The following is a 25,236-nucleotide window of genomic DNA, read 5'->3' as shown; positions in this document are numbered from 1 at the left end:
ATGAGAACGTTTACGGGGGAAGTGTGGGTGTGGATTTGCAGTATGTTGTGTGCGCAGGTGAATTGTTCATATAAAACTCGCACCCTATGAGCCGTTGCGCCCTATGTGTGTGTTAAACACAGTCATGGCACACAACTGAGACTGTGCCTTTTATTACAGTGCGTCTTTTGAACGTGAAAATACGGTATCTTGTTATCAAACAGGGATGAGAATGGCAAATGTGAAAAAACAGAAAAGTAGCCAAGGGTTTGGGAGGGGGGCGATGATATGTATAGATCTATCTAACTAAATAACTCGTCTAGAAGGATGCGGACACGGGGGAGAACATGCAAACTCCACACAGGGAGGGCCGGGGGTGGAATCGAACCCGCACCCTCCTAACTGTGAGGCGGACGTGGTACCCAGTGCGCCACCGAGCCACCTGGTTCATTAAAGTCTTTTGTGGATATTGTAACAATATATTTTCTCTACATCGCAGACCTATCGCTGGTGGTCTTGGAACCAATTCTCCGCAATAAACGAAGGATTACTGTACGTGTGTGTGCGTGAGAGGGCTTCACATTCATTCATGGCTAATGACCTTTGTACAATGAGTCCACCTCCAAGTCCAGCTTGAGGACCTTCGTATGAGTTTGACAGGTCATCTCTCTGCTCACGTCGAGACTAAAATCACAGTTGAAGCTTGAGATCTCCCGCAAGAACTCTCGCTCCTCGTCTTTAAAGGCTGCCATCATCCTGGCCTGGCGCGGAAGGTCAAAACACAAGATTCAACTCACATGATGACTTACTCAGGTGACGAGAACGCACCAGTAGTTCTTGGAGGCGAGCCTTCTGGCTGAGAAGCTCCTTGCTTTGCTTAAATATCTGCTCGTCACATTTCTTCATCAAGTCCCACTGCAGCCTCATTGCAGACAACTGCTGATCCTGAGGCACAAACCAAATATAAGACAGATGCGTCGAAGGAAGTTAGAGTACTCGCAAAATATTCTCGTGTGTGTGTCTGTGTATATACCGCACGCACGCACACACATCATGCAGATTGTAAATAGTACATTTTGTCTCAAGTTAGAGGAAGTTGTTGTGCTCACACGCACGCACACAGGAAGATTTGCTTGCGCCCAGGAAGCGATGGCTCAAGCGAGCTGGTGTCGGACGTGGCGTGGCGTGTCATGCGTGTGTTGGCTAATGTTATCTGCTGGAAATTAGGCATTGATCTGGCCATCGATTCACTGGCTCATCTAACAAACGGAGGAGATTAAGTGTTTGAAATCATAAAGCGCATCCGATGGTCAATATGCCAATGTACCTGATTTCTGCTGACACCTCACTTGACACTTCTGCTCACTCATGAGCAGAAAAAAGCGCAACCGTTTTGTTTATCTTCACCATCACGTTTGGGAAAATGACACGTTAACAGGCCAAAAGAAGATCTCGTTTGGCAAATAAAATAAGGTGAAAAACCATCCATTTGTGATTTTTTTTTTCTATTCTAACTATTCGCTGACTGGGTCAGGAATGTAATAAAACAGCTCATAGGAAAGTTATTTTTTCCAAAATGGCATCTGTAAGCCAATTATTCTTCAGGGTAATTGTGAGAAATGTTTTTGAAATGACATTAGGACCGAACCAATTAGTCCAATTGTGTGGGCCGATCTTAGGCCTTTGTAAACCAATTATGACGAGTTTTGCCAAGGAAAAGCCAATACGTTTTTTCTTCCTCATGAAGTCACTCATAATGGCAGCCTCTGTTTGCACGATACATTTGCTCAACGCCGCCCACCTTCACTTCAAGTTCTTCCGTCGTCTTCCGGTACTTTTCTGCAGCAGCTTTCACTTGAGACTTGCATCCGATGATGGCTGCTTTCACTTCGTCAATCACGAAAAATTACCAAAATTAAAATATACGAAAAAAACTGTGATGAACACATATTGGAAGCATTTATGTCTCTTCAGAGAGTTTACAACAAAATGAAACAAATGAATAATTGGACTGTCAGACTAACCCGCTATGGTAAGCAGGCTAATATTTTGCATCGGCGAGAGCCAAGTGAAATAATTTCGCCCCGTGAACAAAGTGCACAACCCACCTTCTTTTAACTTTTGAGTTTGCTCACTAAAATGTTGTTCTGTCAGAAGGATTTGGTGAAAGAGTTTGTTCAAACTCATGGTGGATGTGAAGAGGTCTAAAGAAGCAAGAGAAAAATATAACATTTCAAGAAACGTTTGGGGCTCGCTATAGGTCAACACTTGAAAGCTTGGGGAAAATAGGGCTCAGGCCGCTTTTTCCCACGTTTCGCCGCTTTACATCACCACTGTTAGCTGCTGAACACACCAAGTTGGACCAAAATGTCCATATTTTTGTATTTTTCAGTCAATGCTGGTAGCGATAGCAGAAGTACAAAATAGGACAGGAATTGCCCATTGTTCTGTCCATGTCGTATATTCTCGATGTTGATTGGCTGTTGCGAGGAAACTCCAGCAAATCGGCATTGTTCATTTTCACATTCACAAGACTTGCATCATGTCAACCGCATCCCTCGCACAAATTTGCATTTGATAACTTGATATGTAGTCACTTCCCAAGAATAGTTTAATTCGTGTCCGGCGTGAATGCACAAATTACCGTAATTTTCGGACTATAAGTCACGTTTTTTTCTTAGTTTGGGTGGGGGAGCGACTTATACTGAGGAGCGACTTATATGTGAATTTTTTCACAAATTTTCAAAATAAAAAAAAATAAAAACGTTAACCACGATAAACAAACCGTGATGTAGCAAGGGATTGCTGTACCGTAATTTTCGGACTATAAATTGCGTTTTTTTTCATAGTTTAGGTGGGGGGGGCGACTTATACTCAGGAGCGACTTATATGTGAATTTTTTCAAAATCCAAAAATTCGCGATGTAGTGAAACCGCGCTAAACGTACCACGATGTAGCAAGGGATTACTGTCATTTGAACTGCAAGTGACGTCACCGGTGCCGCGCGGCGGTTGTTTACATAAAGGACAAAGGATTCGATCATGGGATGACGAAGATGACGAAGGGCCCCACGTTTGATGGATTTAATGATTTGGAGTGACAAATGTGATATATTTTATTTTGTGTAGCAACTTGTATATGTTTTTATCGTTACAGTTCAGTAGTTGTTGGCTCGTTGAACTCTTGTTTTGTTAAATAAAGAGCCGTTTACCAAACCCACGTCTTTCCTGGTACAATATAGTTACATACTAGATGTGTGCGGCGCGGCGCGCGCCCGCCGTTGTTGGTATAAAGGACGAGGAATTTGATCGGTGGATTTAATGATTAGGAGTGACACAGATGGTTCGATAATATTGTTGTTATATGATAGTTATTTGAAATGTACTTTATATATCGTTATATGGGTGTGTGGAATAATTCTATCTGCAACTTACAACGGGTCTGACGTCAGCGGCGCGGCGCATATGCGGCGCATACATGGCATTGTTTACATAAAGAAGGATCGATGGATTTAATGAACTGGAGTGACAGATGGTTTGATAAATGTGTTATTTATGTAATACTTATTTGAATAACTCTGAATGTTACGTCAGGCCCGTTCTCAGCTCCTCGTTTGTGTTAGCATACCGTATCGTTTAGCCTGTTGTTGCTGGTTCATGTCTGTTCTTGGTGTTGGATTTTGACGAATAAATTTGCCCGAAAAGAGCAACTTATACTCTGGAGCGACATATATGAGGTTTTTTTTACTTTATTGTGCATTTTATGGCTGGTGCGACTTATACTCTGGAGCGACCTATAGTCCGAAAAATACAGTATTTGTTTTTGACAATGTTTTAAGCGTCAAAATGTTCCAAGTTAACTTTAGAATTAATGATTGATTGGATAAATGAATTTCAGTTATTAACATTCTAATGTATTTGACTGTTGCTGTTCTTTCAAGCTTTCCGATGTTACCAATCTTTTGAGAAGAGGGAAAAGATTTTACCATTATAAAAGTTTGAATGTGGGATTTCAAAAACAAATGGCTGGAAATTGAGGCATTTTCACCATATTCAAGTTTCATCACTTTGATGATGATTGATGATCAGATTATTTTGTTCAGACAATACAAATTGAAGTTACCTGCTGACAGTTTCGACTGACACACAAGTCTTCTTCAGAGTCAGAGTGTCAGTCGAAACTGTCAGAGGTAACTTAAATTTTATTGTCTGAACAAAATAATCTGTTTATATTTTAAGATGTATCATTAAAAGGCTGTATCACTCGGAATTTAAAATCAATTAATATTGGTCACGTTACACAGGCAAACTAGCCACCAACTCTGGTCACAATCAGCATAGCAGCCTCCAGTCAACTTGGACTACTGCCACTAGATTGAGGCGTTGATGTTTAATATCCAACTTCTTTTTTTTTTTTTTTCAGTGCATGCTACGTAATGCTTGTACAACTTTTGATTGACGTGACTCCAGACCGAGAGTAAATGCTTTTAGCTGAGACGCTAACACTTTAGCAACATTACAACAGCTTGCTGCCTCGCTACTGTTCCTGTGAGGAAAACATGACCTTTGAGGACTCATAACACCTGCCATTTGTCTTTTTAAAGCCACTGAGTCATCACAAAAACCTCGTTAAGACTCAAGGTCGGTGAATTTGAGGCTCCGTTTTCACTTTAGTTTCTTTAATTGAGTGACATGACTCACCCACACCACCGCAGGTGTTGTGCTCGATTTGGTTCCCCGGTGAGATTTTGTCCCCCCTGCCGCGGGAGCGCGCAGGCCTTGTTTGGAAAGCGAAAAACCGATGCCCTACGCCGGCGTCGTACGACGTTAGCACTATGTTGTTTTCAGTAAAAACATGAAGAACTCACGTTTGCGTCAGTCAATTTTAAGTTTTAGAAACGATTATTCTCATTTGATGTCTTTAAATTCATTCGCGTTCTGCCGTTGAAGCGGGGTGCATTCAAAGACCAGTCGTACAAACGGACACTCATTCACTTCACCAAAATAACGATATATTTACGTGAGCTCTTTGCATAAACCTCGATGCAAAGAAATTCCTCTTTTGGGGTACCATTACATGCTACAAGGAGTATATATTACAAAGGACACTTTATACTTAATTGTGATCATCCATCCATCCATCCATTTTATTAATATTGTTGCATTTATTAATTTGCTTTAAAATTACAGCGCAATGTAATTAAAAGCTGACACTATAGCAATGCCAAACGTGTTCATTTAAGAAAAAGCCACACACCTTTTGTGATCAAATCTTGTGAATTGATTTGAATGAATAATTGAGAGGACTTTTCAGTTCTGAAGGCTCCTTTTGTCCCAAGCAAAATGACAGGTGGTGGGGAGGGGGGATAAAAATTGGAACAGGATCTCTATAAAAAAATGTCAACCCGTGAGAATTTGTATTGAAGCGAGAGCAACAGTATATAGCATTGATAGCACAGTCAGGACCATTCTTTGGGTGGCAATAACATATCTTGGTTGCATATTACTTACCAGTCTCTAATAGAAGCATTGTGGCGATTTGCAGCCTGTACCCATTTATATCATGTGCCTTTGTTGAGAAATCTATTTCTTCATTTGAAAGAAGATGTTCTACAAACTGAAAAAGACAATGTCAGATGTTTACAGTGCAGAAAGAATGCTTGAAAGGTTTGCCATCTGTAGCTTATATATCATACAAAAAATTCTGCTGGCTGACAATAATTAATTTTAGTCCTTTGTTGTATGCGCTCTAAATTAGTTTGGGTTTTTTGTTTCGAGTAATGTTTGATTATGTTTTTGCATTGTGGAGTGATATGAGTTTGGTAAATCTAGTCTGTAAATCAAATGCATACTTTCAAAGCAAAGACACTACAAGAGGTTGAATCTTGTTGCCTGGGATGAGGGACAGTGCCACAAGTCTACCTGGAAACATTGCACCCTTTCATGCGCATGAACGCCCTGAAATATAAGAGCCAGTACATATCAACACAAGTTTTATCTGTCAATTACAAAAATTAAATTAATAAAAACAAAACCCTAGTCCACTTTCAAAAGAAAGTTAAATGCTGATATTGCAATGGTACTCTTACTTTTCGAAGCTGTGCTTACCGGGTTGATTGCTGGCATTTTTTAATGTCCATTTGAGACTCACCAAGAGGATCAAGGAGTAAGGACCTTTTTTCTCCTGGCATGATTGCCTATATTTTATACACAAAATATGAGGTTTTATTCCTCATATGCATGGATTATTAAAAAATTTGCACATGACTATATATTTGTTGCTGTAATGTTACTCCCTCTTGTGGCAATGAAAATGTTTCTTTGCCACCAGCTTCCAATGATTATGCTCGTTGACAATGCCAACAATAAGCTTGTATTCCATTGGGTTGATCTAAAAATAAACAGAAGAAAAAAAATACATCTGTCAATAATTTCAATAAAATGTGTAAAGAAGAAAATTAATGCCAAGTGAGGTTTTTTATAAAATTGTTATAATGTTTTATTAATGTCAAGACATTTAACTTCTTAACTTCATTGATAATTTTGCAAGATATAATTCAATAAACAGTACCAATACAGACAGACCTTGAGTGTCTGGCTCTTCCCATTCCATAAATTAGTCACTGCAAATGAGTCAATATAGGTTGCGTTTGTTCACCAACAACAGGAGCTACGTGTTTATAACCTGTAATTGAAACAGCAAACAACTTGAAACAGAAAGTATTTTCTCCCCCCCCCAAAAAATACAGGGCTGCCAATTAAGACTTGAACTAAAACTGTCAAACCGAGAAACCTAAATTACAGATATGGAAACATCATTTTACCTCAGATTCCAGCTCAGAATTGGGTCCAACTTTTATAATGTCCCAAACGAACAATTTGTACGCCCCAATTTTTGATCGTAAAACATGGACGTCCTTTCCCTTCCAGGCATCTTGAATGTCTGCCAAAAATAAGTCAGAACAATTCATCAAAATACAGTTGGAAATGTGGTTCATTCCACAGCAAAAAGTGGCATTTATAAAACACTTTGTGAGTACAATACCTATGTGCCACATATCCATAATGTATGTTTTAACACATTTACTGTTTTATCATGAATACATCTTACATTTGTGCACATTTTCCCTCATTTGTCAAAAAGTCAAAGAAAGTCGTGGTGGTGTTGAGGTTTTAGGGGGTGACTGGAGGGGCTGTGGCTAGAGGAGCACTGGCAGAGTGGGGGGTGACTGGAGGGGCTGTGGCTGGAGGAGCAGGGCAGAGTGGGGGGTGATTGGAGGAGCTGTGGCTGGAGGAGCAATGGAAGAGGGGGGGTGACTGGAGGAGCTGTGGCTGGAGGAGCAGTGGCAGAGGGGGGGGTGACTGGAGGAGCTGTGGCTGGAGGAGCAGTGGTAGAGGGGGGATGACTGGAGGAGCTGTGGCTGGAGGAGCAGTGGCAGAGGGGGTGGGGTGACTGGAGGAGCTGTGGCTGGAGGAGCAGTGGAAGGGGGGGGGGGGGGGGTTGACTGGAGGAGCTGTAGCTGGAAGAGCAGTGGCAGGAGGAGTTGAGGCTGGTAGGGATGGTGACTGTGTCACCCAGGGGGATGATCCTTTTTTGTTTTCATACCTTTGAGGCACTCTTTGTTTATTTTCTTTGTATGGTTTGATATGGTCAATGTTTATTTTGGGGACCAAGACTCCATTCTCATCCTGGAGGTCAGCTGTTTTGCCCTCAATCGCCACAATTTTGTATGGCCCCAAAAAATTGGGGTCCAATTTTCCTCCCTTTTGTTGTTGAGACCTGATATTTTGTCTTCGGACAAGAACTTCAATGTGTACAGTTGGTGTGGTCCCTGAGATTATTTTTCTCGTTTTCTCCTGGGCCTTTCTAATATGCTCCCTAACTTGCTCAAATAGTATGTCTTGTTTGTTATGTTATGGTCTTGGGCCATAACCTCCATCCCCACCACATCCTCCACAGTGCCATCAACCTTCAGAAAAAAACAAAGATTTACTCTGATTAAAATATCAACAAGTTGTAGTTTTATATTTGTGTTTTACAATTAAGATGTAACAAAACAACTTCAACTGGAAAATTGTCCTTGATCGTTTAAAGACTTCCCCATGATACTATAAATCCTTGTAATGCATAGTGGATCTTGATGTGACACCGTCCCCGGACAGCCACCAGGCCGAGCGCCGGCCCCCGACTTCCATCCCCGGAGGTGAAAGAGAGCTCCCGTCGAGAAGGACCGGGCGTGCGCAAAAGCCATAATAGTTTTACAAACCTTCTGTGTCACTCCAAATCATTAAATCCTTCAAACTCTTCGTCCTCTGTGTCACTTACAAACAAAGCCGCTAATGATGCCGGTAGTACGTGGGGCCCTTCGTCATCTTCGTCATCCCGCGATCGAATCCTTTGCCTTTTATGTCAACAACCGCCGCGCGGCACTGGTGATGTCACTTGCAGTTCAAATTCTCACGGGTTGACATTTTTTATAGAGTTCCTGTTCCAATTTTTATCCACCCTCCCCACCATCTGTCATTTTGCTTGGGACAAAAAGAGCCTTCAGAACTGAAATGTCTTCTCAATTATTCATTCAAATCAATTCACTCAAATCATTCTCGTCATGAAAGATTTGATCACAAAAGGTGTGTGGCTTTTTCTTAAATGAACACGTTTGACATTGCTATAGTGTCAGCTTTTTATTATATTGCGCTGTCATTTTAAAGTAAATTAATAAATGCAACAATATTAATTTACTTTGAAAATACCTGAATAACAAAATGGATGGATGGATGGATGGATGGATGGATGGATGATCACAATTAAGTATAAAGTGTCCTTTGTAATATATACTCCTTGTAGCATGTAATGGTACCCAAAAAGAGGAATTTCTTTGCATCGAGGTTTACGCAAAGAGCACACGTAAATATATCGTTGCTTTTGGTGAAGTGAATGAGTGTCCGTTTGTACGACTGGTCTTTAAATGCACCCTGCTTCAACGGCGGAACGCGAATGAGTTTCCATCCATCCATCCATCCATCCATCCATTTTCTGAAACGCTTTGTCCCCACGGGCCATCCATCCATCCATCCATCCATCCATCCATCCATCCATCCATCCATTTTCTAAACCGCTTTGTCGGGGGTCGCGGGCGTTCTGGAGCCTATCCCAGCCGTCATCGGGCAGCAGGAGGTCATCCGCACTCGCACTCACACCTAGGGGCAATTTGGAGTGCTCAATCGGCCTACTAAGCATGTTTTTTAGATGTGGGAGGAAACCGGAGTGCCCGGAGAAAACTCACGCGGGCTCGGGGAGAACATGCAAACTCCACACAGGGCCGGAGGTGGAATCGAACCCACACCCTCCTAACTGTGGGGCGGACGTGCTACCCAGTGCCACACCGAGCTGCCCCAAAATAAACATACAGACGCAAATAAATAGCCTGCATAGGTCTATCCTCCAGCGCAAAATTAATATTTCGCCATAGTAGTGGTCCCTGAGTTGCTTCATGGTGGTAATGGTGGTCCCTTGGACAAAACCAGTTGAACCCCCCCTCCCCGGACTAGTAGATAGTTGGATATATAAATTCTAAATTTAAATGCGTTTGCGTACATTTTTTTATGATTGATTATCTTATTCGTTATTCGTATTACGTTCCTTCGTTTTTTTACCCTCACCTATGAATGGACACCACGACGAGGTCTCGTCTGTGTGCTTTACCTAAAATACTGGACAGATGGCGCTAGTGTCCACCATGTTACGAACCCCTTTGGACGCGTTTATTGTGCAGTCCTTATATTCCATAAGCATATATTTGACCTTGTTATGCATCCTATATCATGTGAAGGATAGGATGTCTTCAGGGATGTGTGTGTGCCTTGATGGTTGTAACGTAATCAACATGCCGCCGACAGATGTCCAATGGCTACAAAAATAGCATCGCAACTTGCAAGACTTTTCACAAATATAACTCTGCTGTGTGTTTAGTTTTTGTTTGAATAGACGTGCAAATGAGATCGGTGCTGGAGACTTGTTGAAACATTTCATAAATGCTCCGAATGATCCTTTCGAGTGCTGTGATGATACTTTGAAAAGGGGTGGGGGCAAACAGATCGCCGGGTTATTTTCATTAAGCGCGCGCTGGGACCGCGGTGCTCATTAAAGATAAATATGTATGTGTGCTCGTAACATGGTCACGGCGAATAGGCAGGCAGCTGTTCTTGTGGTTCTCAGGCTGCTGTTTCTCTTGAAAATCCTTCTTATTGTTCTTGTGTGCGCTGCATGCATTGTTGGTCGCGCACTTGAGGGGGAAGCTGGTGCGCTCTTGCTGCTGCTCAATGCGCCACTCGGGCAGACGCGAGCATCCCGCCGACCGAGCACAATTGAACTTGCAAAGCTTTTCCAGACGGACTTGTTTCCAACGCGTCAAAAGGGAATTTATTTTCTTGTTGCTTTTGTTTGCGTGACAATGGAATTCCTTCCCGTGGATTTAAAGTGAGCCCAACTTTGCGCATTTTCTTCCAACGAAGCTGTTTATCGTCACGCGTGAGGAGAGGATGATGCTCGCTGGATTCTGTCTTCTTTTGCCTCTTTTAGGTACACGTACACCTTTTTCTTTTCGACCTCATTTGTATTTCTTGTCTTAGCTGTGAGGCTTAAGCCTGGCGGGTTCGGGCTTGAGCAGAGCCCACGGTTCGTCCGAAGTCCAAACTGCGACGTCAGAAAGAGAAAGTCAGCCGGGAGCTTATTTGCCTTGTCAGGATGATCAACTTTACTCCATAGAGCTTTGAATACTTACAATGTCAATTCGAGTGTTTGATAGGAAAGCGTGAACAAAGCGTGAAGCAATTCATTTCCAAGAAGCTGCTGCCAAAAGCTGCATCATTGTCTTGAAGCTACTCAAAAGTCTGTTTCATCCTTTTGTGTAGCTAAACAAGAAAAGCACCATACCACAATCACAAGACTTGATACAAAACGTGTTGTTCGAGAAAATGATTCATGAGAATGTTGAATTTGTTTCCCAAATCAAAGTGGCAATATGATACAATCATTAAATATGAAAGAAAAAAAAACATCAATGCATTCAGCCTTTATGTTAGAACCAAAATATCAAAAACAGTCAATGTGTTCTAGAAAACAATCCACGGCGATAGTAACATTTGGTCACAAAATGTATTATTATAACAAGTTTAACGACACTATGATGTAGCATTTTGAGAGGTACTTCTTATAATGTTTTGATGCTTTCATGTAGCTATAGAAAAAATAAACAACATAGCTGATTTACTTGTGACTTGAATGCAAACTACCGTATTGGACCGAATATAAGACGACCCTGACTATAAGACGACCCTCTCTTTTACAAGAATCAAGTTTAAAAATACACATTTTGAACACCAAATTTAATTTTTATACAGAAAATAATTACATCTGAAACAAATGATTATAACAATATATTCAAGAGAAAAAGCCTGTTATTTTGCCTCATTCTAATCATGTAAAAACTGTCTATCACATCTTGATATCTGAACATTTAAATATGTAAACTAAAGTGCAATCACATTCGTAAATGAATGGCTTCTGGTTTTTGAAATGTAAATAAACCAATCTACTGTGATAAAACAACAAAATTGCAATAACTGCATTAACCATCAAAGTGAAGTCTAACTGTAACTGTAGTCTTGAAACAAATTTGAAGAAGTTAAAACATTGCAATAAAATAATGCAAACTGCTACCGCTATTGTTGGGGAGCCTGAGGACTGTATATAGGGGGTTGGCTCAGATGGTTATGCTCTTTTCGCCCCCGGGTGTCGGTCAGAACACAGGAGGGAAGATGTGGTTCAGTTTTGATTGCTTTACTGAATTATTAGTAAAAAAGTAACAGGCACTGTGGCTCATAGGGGTATACAGGCAAACTGGAAAAAGGGTATACGTCGGCACGTTTGGGCGTAAGGATGTGAGAGCAGGTGTGTGTAGTGTATATATATATATATATGTGTGTGTGTGTGTGTGTGTGTGTGTGTGTGTGTGTGTGTGTGTGTGTGTGTGTGTGTGTGTGTGTGTGTGTGTGTGTGTGTGTGTGTGTGTGTGTGTGTGTATATATATATATATTATTATATTAGTCCACGGACAAACGGAATATCAGAAACAATCGTTGAAAAAAGAAAGTATAGTTATAGATAATACAACATGATGAAATTATTGTTTTGTCCCAAACAAAATAATGATATATTGTGATATAGCATTGGTCGGTCAGAAAATTGAAAAAAAAATGTTGACCATTGTTTTCCAAAGTAGAAGCAGATGTTTGCAAATGTCTTATTTTGCTGAAACACAAAGATAATCAGTCTGCTGTTATGGAGGACCAGAGATCCCGGACAATATGTACTGTTGAGAGGCTGAAATTGCCATCACAACGTTAACATTGTTGCTAAACGAGTGATCGATCATCAAAATAGTTGCAATCATTGCACCTTGAATTGCTTTGGGACCATTTGGTTCATCTTTGTGCCAAAACATCATTCTAAATAATGGTAGGGGGTCTGTGAAGTTCGGTCGTATGGTAGCTTCCTCGATTGGAAAACAAATGGAATGCTATCATCTTGTGGCACCTGTAGGCAATTTCAAACCTTTTTATGCAGACAGCATTTTCCTCACAGAATTTTGCAAGACCAAAAATGACAAATAGGCTCTGCTTTGATTGATACTGTTTCTAATATGGGTGCCCCTTGACCTTTCCAGATGGGCTGCACGGGGTCGAGGAGAGCGGACGGGCGGCGCGCACGGACTGCGTGCGGGCCAGTGAGCAGTGCCTGAAGGAGGCGTTCTGTAGCAGCAAGTATCGCACCATGCGGCAGTGCACCAACGCCGCCGCCAAGGAGGGCAACTTCAGCGAGGCGCCGCGCCGCGAAGCTCAGGACGAGTGCCACAGCGCCATGGATGCGCTAAAACAGAGCCCGCTCTACAACTGCCGCTGCAAAAGGGGCATGAAAAAGGAGAAGAACTGCCTGCGCATCTACTGGGGCATCTACCAGACTTTACAAGGTGTGTCTTCCCATGCATCTGTATGGAGTGGAGGTGAGGTCAGCATGACTCGTTGACATGATTGCTCATTCACCTCCTCAGTGTGCAAAGTATTGTTACGTCCATCTACATGTGTTGCGTGCCATATTTTGTTTGTTGCTTAAAGGTTACCAGCAGCACAGATGCTAGTATTTGTTAGCCCACATGTGGTCTTTGCCATTAGGTGTTAGCATGAAGCTAAACAGATTTGTAACTCAACTCAGCTTTGTAGAAAGACAAAAAAACACAACCCCAAACAAAAGCAACTGCACATCAAGTCAAAATGTTTGTCAAAACAAATAAAATCAAAATAAATAAAAAATCTGTCATTTTTACAGCCGAGGCCGTATTCGCTTAGTCAAAGGCAACAAAGTCCAAAAGTAGCATATCCACGAGTGGTCCAGCACAATCGTGACCGATCAGTCAGCCTCCCCTCAAAAATCGACCCCCTCCTGCCCCCTTTTATGCACGCCTGCGAAGGCGACACGTACTTTGACCTCTGCATTCGCTTTCTGCGGACATAATGGAGCTTGAAGGCCCTCCGCGCTGGCCATCTTAAAGGGTGAGCGAGGAGGAGGCAAAATAGCGAGCTGTGCGTGTGTGTCGGGTGGGCATCAAACTCTGTTCCGTCAGTCCCTGCCAGACGACTCGCGCTTGTGCAATGCCGCTGGCCAACCCGCCCAATCGAGCGTGAGGCTCCGGGCTGGCATGGCTATCGACTGACCCGGATACTCGTGACACGCGTAAACAACACGCCAATATGCACACGAGGCCTGTCCTGCACATCCTTCTGCTGAGTGACTCTTGTACGTTACGCTATCGTGTCCGCTGCTTCATATTTGTAACTAATTAAGCGCACCGCTTTCTGTGATGAATTGCAATTTTGCACCAAAGACTTACCACTCACATGCTATTTGATTTTGGCTCAGCAAATAACTTTTCGTTTCTCAAACAAGCGTCAGGCAAGTCAAAGTGCGAGTAAAACAACCGTCGTTGATATCAAGTCAAGTCAAGTCAAGTTTATTTGTATAGCCCTAAATCACAAGCCGTCTCAAAGGGCTTCACATAGACAAACAATTGACAATTATTCTCAAAGCATCCCCTGATCATGAGCTCCCAAAAGGGCAAGGAAAAACTAAAAAGAACCCTACCAGGGGAAAAATGAGAAACCTTGACAAGGGACCACACATGGAAGGATCCCCCTTTCAGGATAACCAGGCTGCAATAGATGCAAAGAGGGCGGATAAAATACTAATATGGAAATCAAAAAGTGGATGTCCAGGCCAAAGCGAAGAGCTGTCGGAGGAGCCCTCGATCGTCCTGGCAGTGTCTCCGTGGAGGGTAATCCGCTGTAGTTCCCTCATCCTGGATTGGTCCACAAGAATCTAGATAGCCGCTGTCAGCTTGGGTGTCACCTAACCACCTCCTCCTCAGGTGTGGGGGAAGTGGGGTCGGGGAGAGGGAGCAAAAACAATCTCAAGCCGAATCGGCCACTACAGGTCAATTAAAGGCCATATCATACAAATATGTCTTTAAACGTGTCTTAAATGTTTCTACTGAGGTAGCAGTTCTAATATCCATTGGTAGGGCATTCCAGAGCTCTGGAGCCTGAATAGAAAATGCTCTAGACCCTGCAGACATTTTCTTGGCCCTCGGTGTCACTAAAAGATTAGCGTTTTGCGAACGAAGGTTACGAGACGGAACACAAGGAACAACTAGGTCGACGAGATATGAAGGCGCTAAGCCATGCAATGATTTATAGGTTAATAGAAGAACCTTGAAGTCACATCTTAAATGGACCAGGAGCCAGTGCAAGTTGGCTAATATTAATGTGATCAAATTTTCTTGTCTGTGAGAGCAGCCTTGCAGCAGCATTTTGTACTAACTGTAGACTTTTGATGCTGGACTTGGGAAGACCAGAGAACAATGCATTACAGTAGTCCAGGCGCGACGTGATAAACGCATGTATAATAATTTCCGCATCACCGGTCGAGAGGATTGGGCGAATCTTAGCAATATTACGAAGGTGAAAAAACGCAATTCTGGTTATATTCTTAATGTGCTTTTGAAAGGAGAGCGTTTGGTCAAATATTACCCCAAGATTAGTTACAGTATCAGTGTGAGTGATAGTATGGTTATCTATAGTTATAGTGGTTTCCTGAAATAAATGTTGATAACGAGCTGGACCAATTATCAACATCTCAGTTTTATCTGGGTTAAGACGAAGGAAGTTGAGAAACATCCATTGCTTGATCTCCGCGAGGCACGCTTCAAGATTTCAACAGTCCCGCGGATCTGTCATTGATAACGGCATATATAATTGCGTGTCATCCGCGTAACATTGAAAACTAATATTATATTTACGTATTTTGTCCCCAAGCGGAATCATATAAATATTAAATAAAATTGGTCCTAGTACCGATCCCTGTGGGACACCACACGTAACCTTATAGAGCTCAGAGGACGTATTGCCATGGACCACTCAGTGTATCCTGTCTGATAGATATGAGTGAAACCAGGATAGTGCTGACCCTGAAATACCAACACAACCTTTAAGACGCTCTAATAAAATATCGAAGTCTACAGTGTCGAAGGCAGCACTAAGATCGAGTAGTAACAATACCGATGAAATTATATCATCTGTCTCTCTCTGCTTTTGTTTTGTTATCATGGTTACACTTTCACTGAAAGCAAAATATCCCAAGCGGCTCTCACTCGGACCCCAAGTCAGTGTTTTTATTTTTGCCGAGGCAGAATGCTTGGATGAGATGTTTGTAATGAGGAGTCTGCTAAGCGAGCGTCTACATCATGTTGCAGGCAACGACTTTCAGGAGGAATCTCCCTACCAGCCCGTCAACAGTCGCTTGACCGATATTTTCCGCCTGGCCCCCATCATCGGTGAGTATACCCTATACCTTGCACGTTGTTGCTCATCTAGTTTGTCCGAGAGCCTCCCGCACAAGTACGATGCCCCCCTTCCTCCTATATAATCCTCCTCCGCATGGAAGTGATCCCGCATGATGGAGATAACTTCTGAGTCTCATTGAGCAGTTTTGAAAGCTTGCATGAAGGTTATTTGGATAACAGCGTTGCGCTTGTGTGGGAGATGCCAAAGTCGTCCAACTCTGTACTTAAGACTTACTGATTCTACTTAACGAGGGATTTGCAGTGTGAAAACCACTCCAAGCATTTAAACAGTCGCACTGTAAACAAGCCACAGACGTTAGCCACGGCTGCTACCAAAAGGAGCATTACGAGAACACTAAATGTCATCGGTCTGAGTGTTTTTGCGGGGGAACTGTTTGATGACATGCTTTGCAAGGTGACTTGAGCTAGGCCGTTGTGTTGCCGTCACCTTTCTCCTTGCTCAACCTGAAAAAATATGGTCTTCTGGTAATCAATGTGTTAGTAATGTGTGTGTGTGTTTGTAAGTTTGTGTGTTTGTGTGTGTGTGTGTGCGTGCATGCGTGTGTGTGTGTGGGGGGGGGGGGCGTGCGCTTGCCGTGCTCAGCCCGAGATGGTGATTTTATGATTTTGCAATCTTCTTCCCGGTGTCTTGAGACCATCTGGCAAGCCGCAGGCTGAGATCGACATATCAAAGACACGTCAAATCAAAGTGAGGCAGGCGCTCAGCCTCCAAGACGTCCTCTTAGCCTCAGCGGGGGCTAGGCTGGCCTAAAAACAACAACAATGCGGTGCGAGTGACGTCGTAATGCGGGCGGGCGGCAGCAAGATGCATAGCGTCACTCACCTATTTAGAACATGGAGGAGGCCAGTAAAAGCCAAAAACAAACATTGTATGGATTACCATGGCTGCAAGTCCCCCCCCCACCCCTCACTCGAGAGCCCTTAGTTCAAAATGCTCTCGCAAGTTGTTTTCTTCCTTACATTGACTTTTCAATGACTAGTTGAGCCTAAGTGGTGTCTTGTCTTTTTTTGTGACACGTGACTTGGCAAATGGTGTCACGCAAAGCCCTCCCCTTTAGTCTCTGTTTTGATTTCTGCAGCAATTAGTGCATCATTCTGTCGGTTGGTTGAGTTGAATGAGGTCAGCAAGCAATTGGACCTGAATGAATTGTGCACTTGTCTTTCTTCTGTATGTATTTCAAATGGGTCTTTTGGGGTGGAGGTGGCGGCCTGTTTAGGCAGCTAGCTCGAATCATTTGCGCTTTTGATTCGAAAACAGGCTCGCACAAAGGCCCACTCTGTTCTTCTCCGTACGACATCCCGTCGGGACAGCAGGCGAGTCGGGCTGTTGTTCTTTCTCTGGTTTCCCTCCAAGCTCCCTGTCTTGTTTAGTCTGCTTTGCTTCCTACGGTTAGGGCAGCGGCGGCGCACGTTTCACATCCCTGCCAAGTTGACGGCCGGACCGCAAACGACGCGGGTCTGCTGCGCCAAACAGTCTTTTAAAAGAACCTGGCTTCCAAAGCAAGATGATGAGAGAAAGGTCCAAGTCAAGCTAAAATAAGTGACATAATGGAGTGTCTGGGCAGCGGCCAGATGTGCACACACTGATGAGATTGACATTAATGCCTCCTCAAAGTGCCACGTAGGATTTTCTTCTTCTTTGTGTACGAGCCGTAATGCAACATCAGCCAGGACCTGGCCAACTAAGCGTAGTTTTGCAAGAGAAACTCAAGTACAAGGGTGTGCAAACTTTTGTGCTCAAGGGCCATCTCTTATAGGAAATGAATTTGACATTTTTATTGAGTCAGCAATTCTTAGATGAGATCAATGAATTAAACATCAATTGAAAGGATGACCAAAACAACAATGCATTCTCATTTCCTCATTTGAAGTTGCGACAGCTGTGTCTGTGCGGTCCAAGTCAGCATGCTGTCACTATGACAGATACATTTGAATGAATCGCCAAACTGACATTTTCAACATGAGTGTCCCAATATTTATGGAGCTGCCAAAGTTTTGCCACCCCTGCTGGAGTTTGGATTAGTAGCAAGCCAGCCTGTGCTTGGGAGTGATTTCTTTTCCAACCTGCATGTTTGACAAGCGTCCCTGCACTAATTACAAAGCGCTTCCCGGCTTGTTAGGGATGTGCCCCCCCCCCCCCTCCCTCGCTCGCTGGCTCTGTGTGTGTGTTTAAATGTGTTTGTCTCGCCCCCTCGCTTGCTCCTTAATCCACATCCTCCTCCTCCCTGTTGGCTGCCGGCGGAGCGTCACCCACGCGACGTGTCGGCACTTCAAACGACTGGCAGAAACCGTCGCGGAAACATCTGTTAGGGGGCGGCCGCCAGAAGCTGGAGATGCCCTCAGCAAGTGCTTCTCGATAAGTGGTAAACTCGTTTTGGGCCCGGGCGTTACGCTTTCACAGAAGTCACGCAGGGAAGCGAGTGAATCATCTTTCCCCATTGGAAATTCCGTCGATCCGTTCCGACTCCCCTTTTTTGCAATGCTCATGTCAAATCCAAATGCATGCAAAGGCGCCAAATAGAGAGTCATGACAATGAACAACAAAGTTGAGGTTCATCAAAAGCAGGAGCGGGCACTCGTGAGACTCCTCACAGTGGAGCATCACGTCAGACAAAAAAGTCCAAATTGGCACAAATCCTCAGAGACGATTGGGCTCGACCCCTTAAAAAAAGAAATGTGTGTGATGGCAAAACAAAGATTTCAGATGAGGCTGTTTTTATTTTTCTTCTCTAGGAAGTCATTAGCTTGCTCCTTGGGGTGTTTTGAGTAAACCATTTCACAGAAATGTTGTGAAATTGAAAAGAAAATGAACAAACCTCATTTGTTCTCTTTAAACCAAGTTAGTTTTCCCTCATGGTCTTCATTATATGGGCTTTGTTCGACGAAATGAGGTCACCTTTTGGGGCCAATCTGCATCAGAATGGAAGAGTCCCTCTGTCACACCCTGCGGAGTGTCTTCCTCTTTGCCCAATCAATAGAGCCTCGTGTTGGATTGGAAACTTGAGGCCCTGTCGACAACAATGTATTGATTTCTCTCTCTCTCGCTGTCTCTTTTTTTGGGAATTATTATTTCCCTCCTGGGCGGCCCTCCTCCTCCAGCGGTGCCCTTTTGCTCACGGAAGCTTCCGTGATGCCGTTGTCGGGTTTGGCTTTGGCTGACCTGGCGTTTATGTTCATCTTGAATGGAAAAGCGAATGCAGCAAGAGGAGAGCAATCTTGCACATCCGTGTCTTTATGCTCTTTTATTTGGACGACATGAGGAGAAAGATATTTTGGCATTGGGAAGCACGATTTGAGAGCAAATCTTTTTTGGAATGACAGCAACTGTCAATGGTGCAAATTGGATTGATTTGGGGAATGACATTCTTCACATGACTTGAAAACGACGTGTGTCAAAGTGGCTCGCCAGCGAAGCTCGCTTGACGCAGCGGCTGCTTGTGGAAGCGCTCGTGATGGGCTCGACCCCTTAAAAAAAAGAAATGTGTGTGATGGCAAAACAAAGATTTCAGCAAAAAAGCTGCTGCAACTCAGCGGCAGCAGCTTTTTTGCCACGGCCTGCTTCACAGAGCACAAGCCTCTGCGGCGTACTTTTCTCCTGAAGTAGTCCGTCATCTCAAATTGGTCCGGCTCTGTTGCCATGGAGATGTTTACCGCCGCAGCTAGGAAAAGGAAGCAATGCGCCGTGTCCACAAATTATTAGCGGCAGGTATTACGAAGGCTATTATCCAGTTGAAACGCTCGAGCCAATCAGGCTCTCATTTCAGGAAAAGCTCGTTAAAGCGGCACCGGCTGGAATGAGTTTGAAAAGCATTTCTTTTACTCTTGGTGCCCGAGCCCTTATTCCCTCTCTGGAGATTTCAAGCCCCCTTGAAATGGTTTTGCTTCTGTCTGTGGTTTTGGCAGAATTCAGCCCTTTGGCTTGGCAACCTGACATGTCGGCCTATCCAAAGAAGGCCTCAACAAGTCAAGCATGAAGGAAGTCGGCCAATTTGCTTTCAAATGGCCATTTTAGGCTCACCGTGCCAGTTTCTGGGCAAAATGTATCGGTCCGATCAATGTCTGGAAAAATTCAACAGGCAATTTGGTGGGCACGAGAAGAGGCCATGCCCAAACAGGCAGGAGCCCTGCTCACTGGGTTTGAGGAACCCATTTTCGGGTCTTTCATCTCGAGCTTTTTCCTGATTGCTCCCATATTCGAAGTTCATCAACTGGACAGATGGCTAATGCTAAATTGCATCATCCTGCCTATTGAGCCAGTTTTTTCTTGTAACAAAGATGTGGATGAGTTGTCAAATTGTGTCTTTGTTGCATTCCAATCCTTCCAAAGGGCATCCCCTGCATCCCCCGTGGTGCCACCTGTCAGCCGGCCTCCTAATTCATCCCGCGTCACCGAGGTGGGAGGCCCGACAGCCGGATCGTCGGGCTGCTGGCTGGACCGCCGGCTGGCTCGCGATGGGCCAAGAAAACCATTTAGTCAAAGGCGAGCAGGTTTGAGCCCCTCGGAGAGACGTTTTATCACATGAGAGCCTGCAGGGCGATTTGTCATCATTAATAAATGCGGCCGACAGCTCCAATCAGCGGGAGGTGGCCCAGCGCCAGATCCGGCAGGTCGGCCACCCGCAGTCGCATTGCCGCGCGTGCAAATGACTGTGGTGCGTGCGCTGACGACTGAAATTTCACTTTTGTCTGTGGACGGGCAAAAGAAGCACCGCTGTAGCGTTGTTTTTTTATTTTCTCGTAATTAGACCTCTTAAAATAGTGGAAAACGGCCGGCGAGGGTGTCCTTAGAATGCTGATTGCCATGGGAAGGAGCTTACCCAAAATTATACCCTCAATGGCAATTGGCTCCACATGCTGCTCGCCAGTAAACTTTTGTCAAGCGGTCAACCGTCGATGAAATGCTCCGCCCACAAGCTGGATGAAAATCCTTTTTGTGTCTAGTTTATGTTGCTCAGACCATTTTACAGGTTTTGTATTAGGCAAAGCTGAAAAAAAAAATACCGGCAAATACAACCGAGTACAAGGTGTTAAATGTGACAGGCAGATGCTGTCCCGCCTTTGTCACGACTTAAACGGTCCAAGTCAAGGGGCAGGCTTACCAATTGTCCACACAAAAAGAGCTTTGAGCTTTGACAGGCAGCGTCCGGGAAGAGCAAAGCGCATGCGATTTGGTCTCGGGCCGCATTTGCATAATTTCCGGCGTGTTAGACGATGCGTGCTAATAATTGTGCCGCTCAGGGTGCCGAAGATCTGCAAGACAGGTGTGTTCCGGCTTAAATTGTTGGCTTTGCTCTTAATGGATTTTCCCCCAAAGTGGACACCACACGGCGAGTCTTTGATGAAACACTCATGTCACTTTTCCCAAAACAAGCTGGACTAGAGTTGTTCCTCTCATTTTTTAATGTATATTATATACGTGAATGCAGTCATCTCCTACGACATCCAAGTTCACATCTCGCAAGTTCAGTAGAGTTTTGATTTGTTTTTAAGTGTTCAGTACTGTGCACCTCTTTTATGATTGAATGTAGCATGTGAGCGGATAGAAATAATAACATCATTTCTGATATTACGATAATTTTTGCTATTTGGCATGTGAGATATTTTTCACGTAAAATATTTGCCGTGGCACAGCAAAGGTTGGCAAACACAAATCCAAACGGCTGATGTTTGCAAATCTTTTGACGCTGGTTTTGCGGCCTATTTTGTGCCGGCCATGTTGAATGAGGGGATTGATGCACACATTTGCATTTGTTTCATCTGCAAGAGCCCCTTTAACAACAACAACAACAAAATCCATGTCCACGCGCGCGGCCCCAATTTGCCAGGCGGAAGCTGCCTCGGCGGGCTCCTCATTTGGTCGCATCGATCCGCTCGCCTCGCAAGCAATTGTTGGCTTTTCGGCGAGTAATGCTGGAAAACATCCCTCTGCTCGCCTCCTCTTTTGTGTTCCGCTTGGGAGAAAACGTCTCCGATCTTTGTGGTGCCAGTGAGTGGGCGGAAGATCATTGAGATGGCTTGCAAAGATCAAACATGAAGGAGAAAGATGTTGCTTCTTCGTCTCACACTGCCACTCCTCGTGGTATTGCATGACGGAGCGGGACTCTATTTTACTCTCTTATGATTGATGGGACAGGCAGCAAGACTTGGCTGGCAGTTGATTGGTTAACATTTGGAGTGATTTGCCTTACCTGTGCTATTGCAGCCGGACGCATTTACATCATCCGGTTGTGCCAAACTCGGAGAAGAAGCAGAGGGACGTGAGTTTCAGGTACATCCCTGAAGCCGCACTCTGCCAATACGATATTGAGAAGTGCTGTCACCTTTTCACACACAATCCCAGTTCTGTACTTTCCACACAGCCTCCCAAAAAACAACAACTCTGCTTCGGTGCGAAAAAAGCTTCTGTGTGTAAAAGGCTAATGAAACTCAGCAAACCCATTGCCTTCGTCCCTCCCTCCCTGCCTACCTCCCCCGCAAGCTCTCTTCCAAAATGTGAGTCAGCTTCCCGTCTCCTCGTTTGACTTTCCCCGTCCGTCACACCCGAACACCCCTCCGGCCTCCCTCTGGGCCGGTGCTCCTGAACTGAGCGCATTTCTTGCAGAGGGGGCCCAACCCCGGAGCAACTCAGCCACTTTGTCTCCGCTTTGGGTGGGTGACCGGGCCCAGGGGGGCCCCTCTTCAACAGACCTTCAGGACCCCGGTAGAAACAGGAGGGCCCGCCCGAACTGGGCCATACTGGGTAACATGACTTTGTGTCTGTGTATGTGTGTGTGTGTCTGTGTGTGTCTGTGTGTGCGCGTGTGTGCGAGAGTTTGCGCGTGCGTGTGTTTGCATAGCCACGTGACGTCCAAAGACCGATGAGGACTTTCGCTTACAATCATATTCAGTGAAGTAGACCTTGTCCCAAAGGTTTCTGGACCTCTTAAAGTGTTGAACAGTTCTTGCAGTGCCAATACATACCAGTCCCCCATATGTTTCTGGAGTTCTTCCCCTCCCAAGCACTGTCTTCCTTCCGGCGCCAATCAATTCTGAACCATCCACGTAGCCAATTGGGGCCTTGGAAGCCCACTGAGAGAGTGGCTCGTTCATCGGTTAACGGCGAAAGTCTGACGGACGTGTCCTTCTGCAGATGGATGGACTGACGGGGGGAGCAAAGAACGCGCATGCCTCATTTCTGACAATCCCACTGTGTCATTGTCACATTTCCATTTTTGAGGGCGGGCGGGACACTCGAGGCTCTTCGCAATCCACCCCGAGACGTGATGGAGATCTCATCGTCTTCATCGAGTGTGCCGAGCCATTGACCATTCACACTGCGATGGATGCCATAGGTGTCTCTCAGCGCCCGTCGTGCCCGAGTCTTGGCGCTGCTTATGTGTGCGCCTCTCCTTCAGCAACCGCTTTAATTAAAAAGGAATCCCCACGCTCCCCGACAGGAAGGGGGAAGCAGCCCAGGGCTTAACTGTAAATGTTGCATCTACCCCAAAGTTGTCATGGAAAGAATTGACGATTTGCGCAGGCCCCAAAGACGATTCGCAATAAATTAAATGGATTGGCCGCTTTTGCTTTTCACGTACCGTCGTCGTGTGATTGTCATGTCTCGCCCTGGAGAAACCTCGCTCCAATATTTAATATCAGCTCATGTTTAATGGGCTTTCATAGTGCCTGAGGAAGCAGAAGGAAAAACACAGTTTCCTCCACTTTCCTGCACTGGACGGTTGCCTCATTTTTTCATCAAAAGAGCAGAGTAGAAGTTCTCGAAACATTTCTGATGCGAATCTGTGCGGAAAAACTGACTTTGATTAACACTAAGAAGCTTTGCGCCGACCTCCCGCTTCAATGTTCTTCTCGCAACTCTCATACAGTCCTGGTGAATAATTAGACACTCGTGACGGGACGGGATTATCTTTTATCGCACCTCCGAACACAAATAGAAGCGTGAGCACGAATGGAGGTGAGGCACCGAGCCGTAGGAGGTTGTCCAGAGAAATCTCAGCAGGTGCCACTCCAACTTCTGCACTCACAGAGGGTAGAAGCCATGCGTGCGTGTCGAGCCGTCGGCGTGGTATGCAGGGTGCTTCAACTTGAGAGATTTAGCTGGCCGGCGTCTTAAGTCTGGGAAGTCAAGGTTGAAATGTACTTGAGGTGGCAAATGCGCTTAAAGACTGCAAGTGAGCGAGGGAGCAAAAAGTCCAAAAAAGTGTAAAGTGGCGCAGTGACAGTCAAATGGCAAGTGTCGTCGTCTGCCGGAAAGAAAAATATTTGTGGGCCTTGCTAAATTGGGAGACCACTTTCATTGGTCGGCTGTGTTGCCATTTCTACCCGAGTGACAAATCAACAGCTCAGAGTGAGCACGCCGTGCCTCTAACGTGCAGTAGTCAGACAGTCTTCTTAGTTTCACTTTGCTCCAAGTGTTGTGAATTGACCGTCTCCGGTTTCTTGAAATTAACCGAGTGATACGAACAGCTGCCAAAGAAAGTTGATTTTTATATGTGTGCGTTCATTATTCGAATGCATGTGGGAGGGGTAAAAACAAAGTCCCACAACGCCATAAACTCCTAACTATTCTATGAAATTTTACTTTAAATTTGAATTTTGTTTCTGATTTTCTGCTAACATCCACCGAGCAAGAAACATGACGCACGCTTTATTTGTTTTAGTCGGCCGCAGCAAATAGAAAATGGGCTTTGCGGGCTTTATGCGTTCTTCCAATCATAAATCAGGGTTGAAGAACATGAATGTGCATGTGTGTGTGTCATGTGTTTGTGCGTGTGTGTGTGTGTGTGCGTGCATGTGCACGCACACCCGCCACAACTAATCTTCGTGTCTACACAGCAGCTCGTGTGGCATATCAAGTAGCAGCGAATGGAGCGTGTCATGGAAAATGAACTCCCGCATTTACTGACTTGGACTCTTTCGCCTGCTCAGCGCTGCAGGATGGCCCGTTGGACTCCTCGCCCAATTTTACTGTCTGGCTTGGGCTCATTCGGTGAACGACATGAATCACCCAATTGGGCAAGGCGCATCCCAAATCAAAAAGTAGTCTGAAATATGTGACCCCCCCCCATGAGAATGAAGGGCTTCAGAGAATGGATGGATGTTGGCATTGTGAATGTAGGTGGTGAAGCCTCGCTGGAAGTGGTTGCTGCTTGAGAGTTGCTCTCTTATAAATCTTTATCTGGTGGCGCTTTGGCCCTAATAAGGTCTGGAACAAGGACGTGCACATGCGCACACACGCACACAAGCGGCTTTTGATATGACGATGTAAACGTCTTGCACTC

General features: G+C 44.6%; 2 protein-coding genes across 9 annotated transcripts in view; one reads left to right on the top strand and one right to left on the bottom strand.

Moving 5' to 3' along the window:
* The window catches only part of LOC147050483 (coiled-coil domain-containing protein 172-like), a 44,551-nt gene extending 39,606 nt beyond the window's left edge, over nucleotides 1–4,945 (bottom strand). For 4 of the 5 annotated variants that reach the window (XM_085921807.1, XM_085921804.1, XM_085921805.1 and 1 more), the window contains exons 1-5: nucleotides 4,680–4,945; nucleotides 2,088–2,183; nucleotides 1,781–1,866; nucleotides 808–924; nucleotides 581–740 (exon numbers count right to left, since the gene is read on the bottom strand). In XM_085921807.1, the coding sequence (XP_085777933.1) occupies nucleotides 581–740; nucleotides 808–924; nucleotides 1,781–1,866; nucleotides 2,088–2,166 (442 nt within the window). In that variant the 5' untranslated portion in view covers nucleotides 2,167–2,183; nucleotides 4,680–4,945. The remainder of the gene's footprint in view (nucleotides 1–580; nucleotides 741–807; nucleotides 925–1,780; nucleotides 1,867–2,087; nucleotides 2,184–4,679) is intronic. The other variant, XM_085921808.1, reaches the window with a different exon arrangement.
* gfra1a (gdnf family receptor alpha 1a) overlaps nucleotides 4,498–25,236 on the top strand; it is a 38,570-nt gene continuing 17,831 nt past the window's right edge. For 2 of the 4 annotated variants that reach the window (XM_085921799.1, XM_085921802.1), the window contains exons 1-3: nucleotides 10,235–10,560; nucleotides 12,707–13,042; nucleotides 15,845–15,925. In XM_085921799.1, the coding sequence (XP_085777925.1) occupies nucleotides 10,521–10,560; nucleotides 12,707–13,042; nucleotides 15,845–15,925 (457 nt within the window). In that variant the 5' untranslated portion in view covers nucleotides 10,235–10,520. Of the gene's footprint in view, nucleotides 4,620–10,234; nucleotides 10,561–12,706; nucleotides 13,043–15,844; nucleotides 15,926–25,236 lie in introns of those variants that run through there. The other 2 variants (XM_085921803.1, XM_085921800.1) reach the window with 2 other exon arrangements.

This window comes from Syngnathus leptorhynchus, chromosome 10, assembly GCF_054491065.1.
Source record: "Syngnathus leptorhynchus isolate UIUO chromosome 10, UIUO_Slep, whole genome shotgun sequence".
Taxonomy (NCBI): domain Eukaryota; kingdom Metazoa; phylum Chordata; class Actinopteri; order Syngnathiformes; family Syngnathidae; genus Syngnathus; species Syngnathus leptorhynchus.
This window is presented reverse-complemented; position numbering and strand designations above follow the sequence as displayed.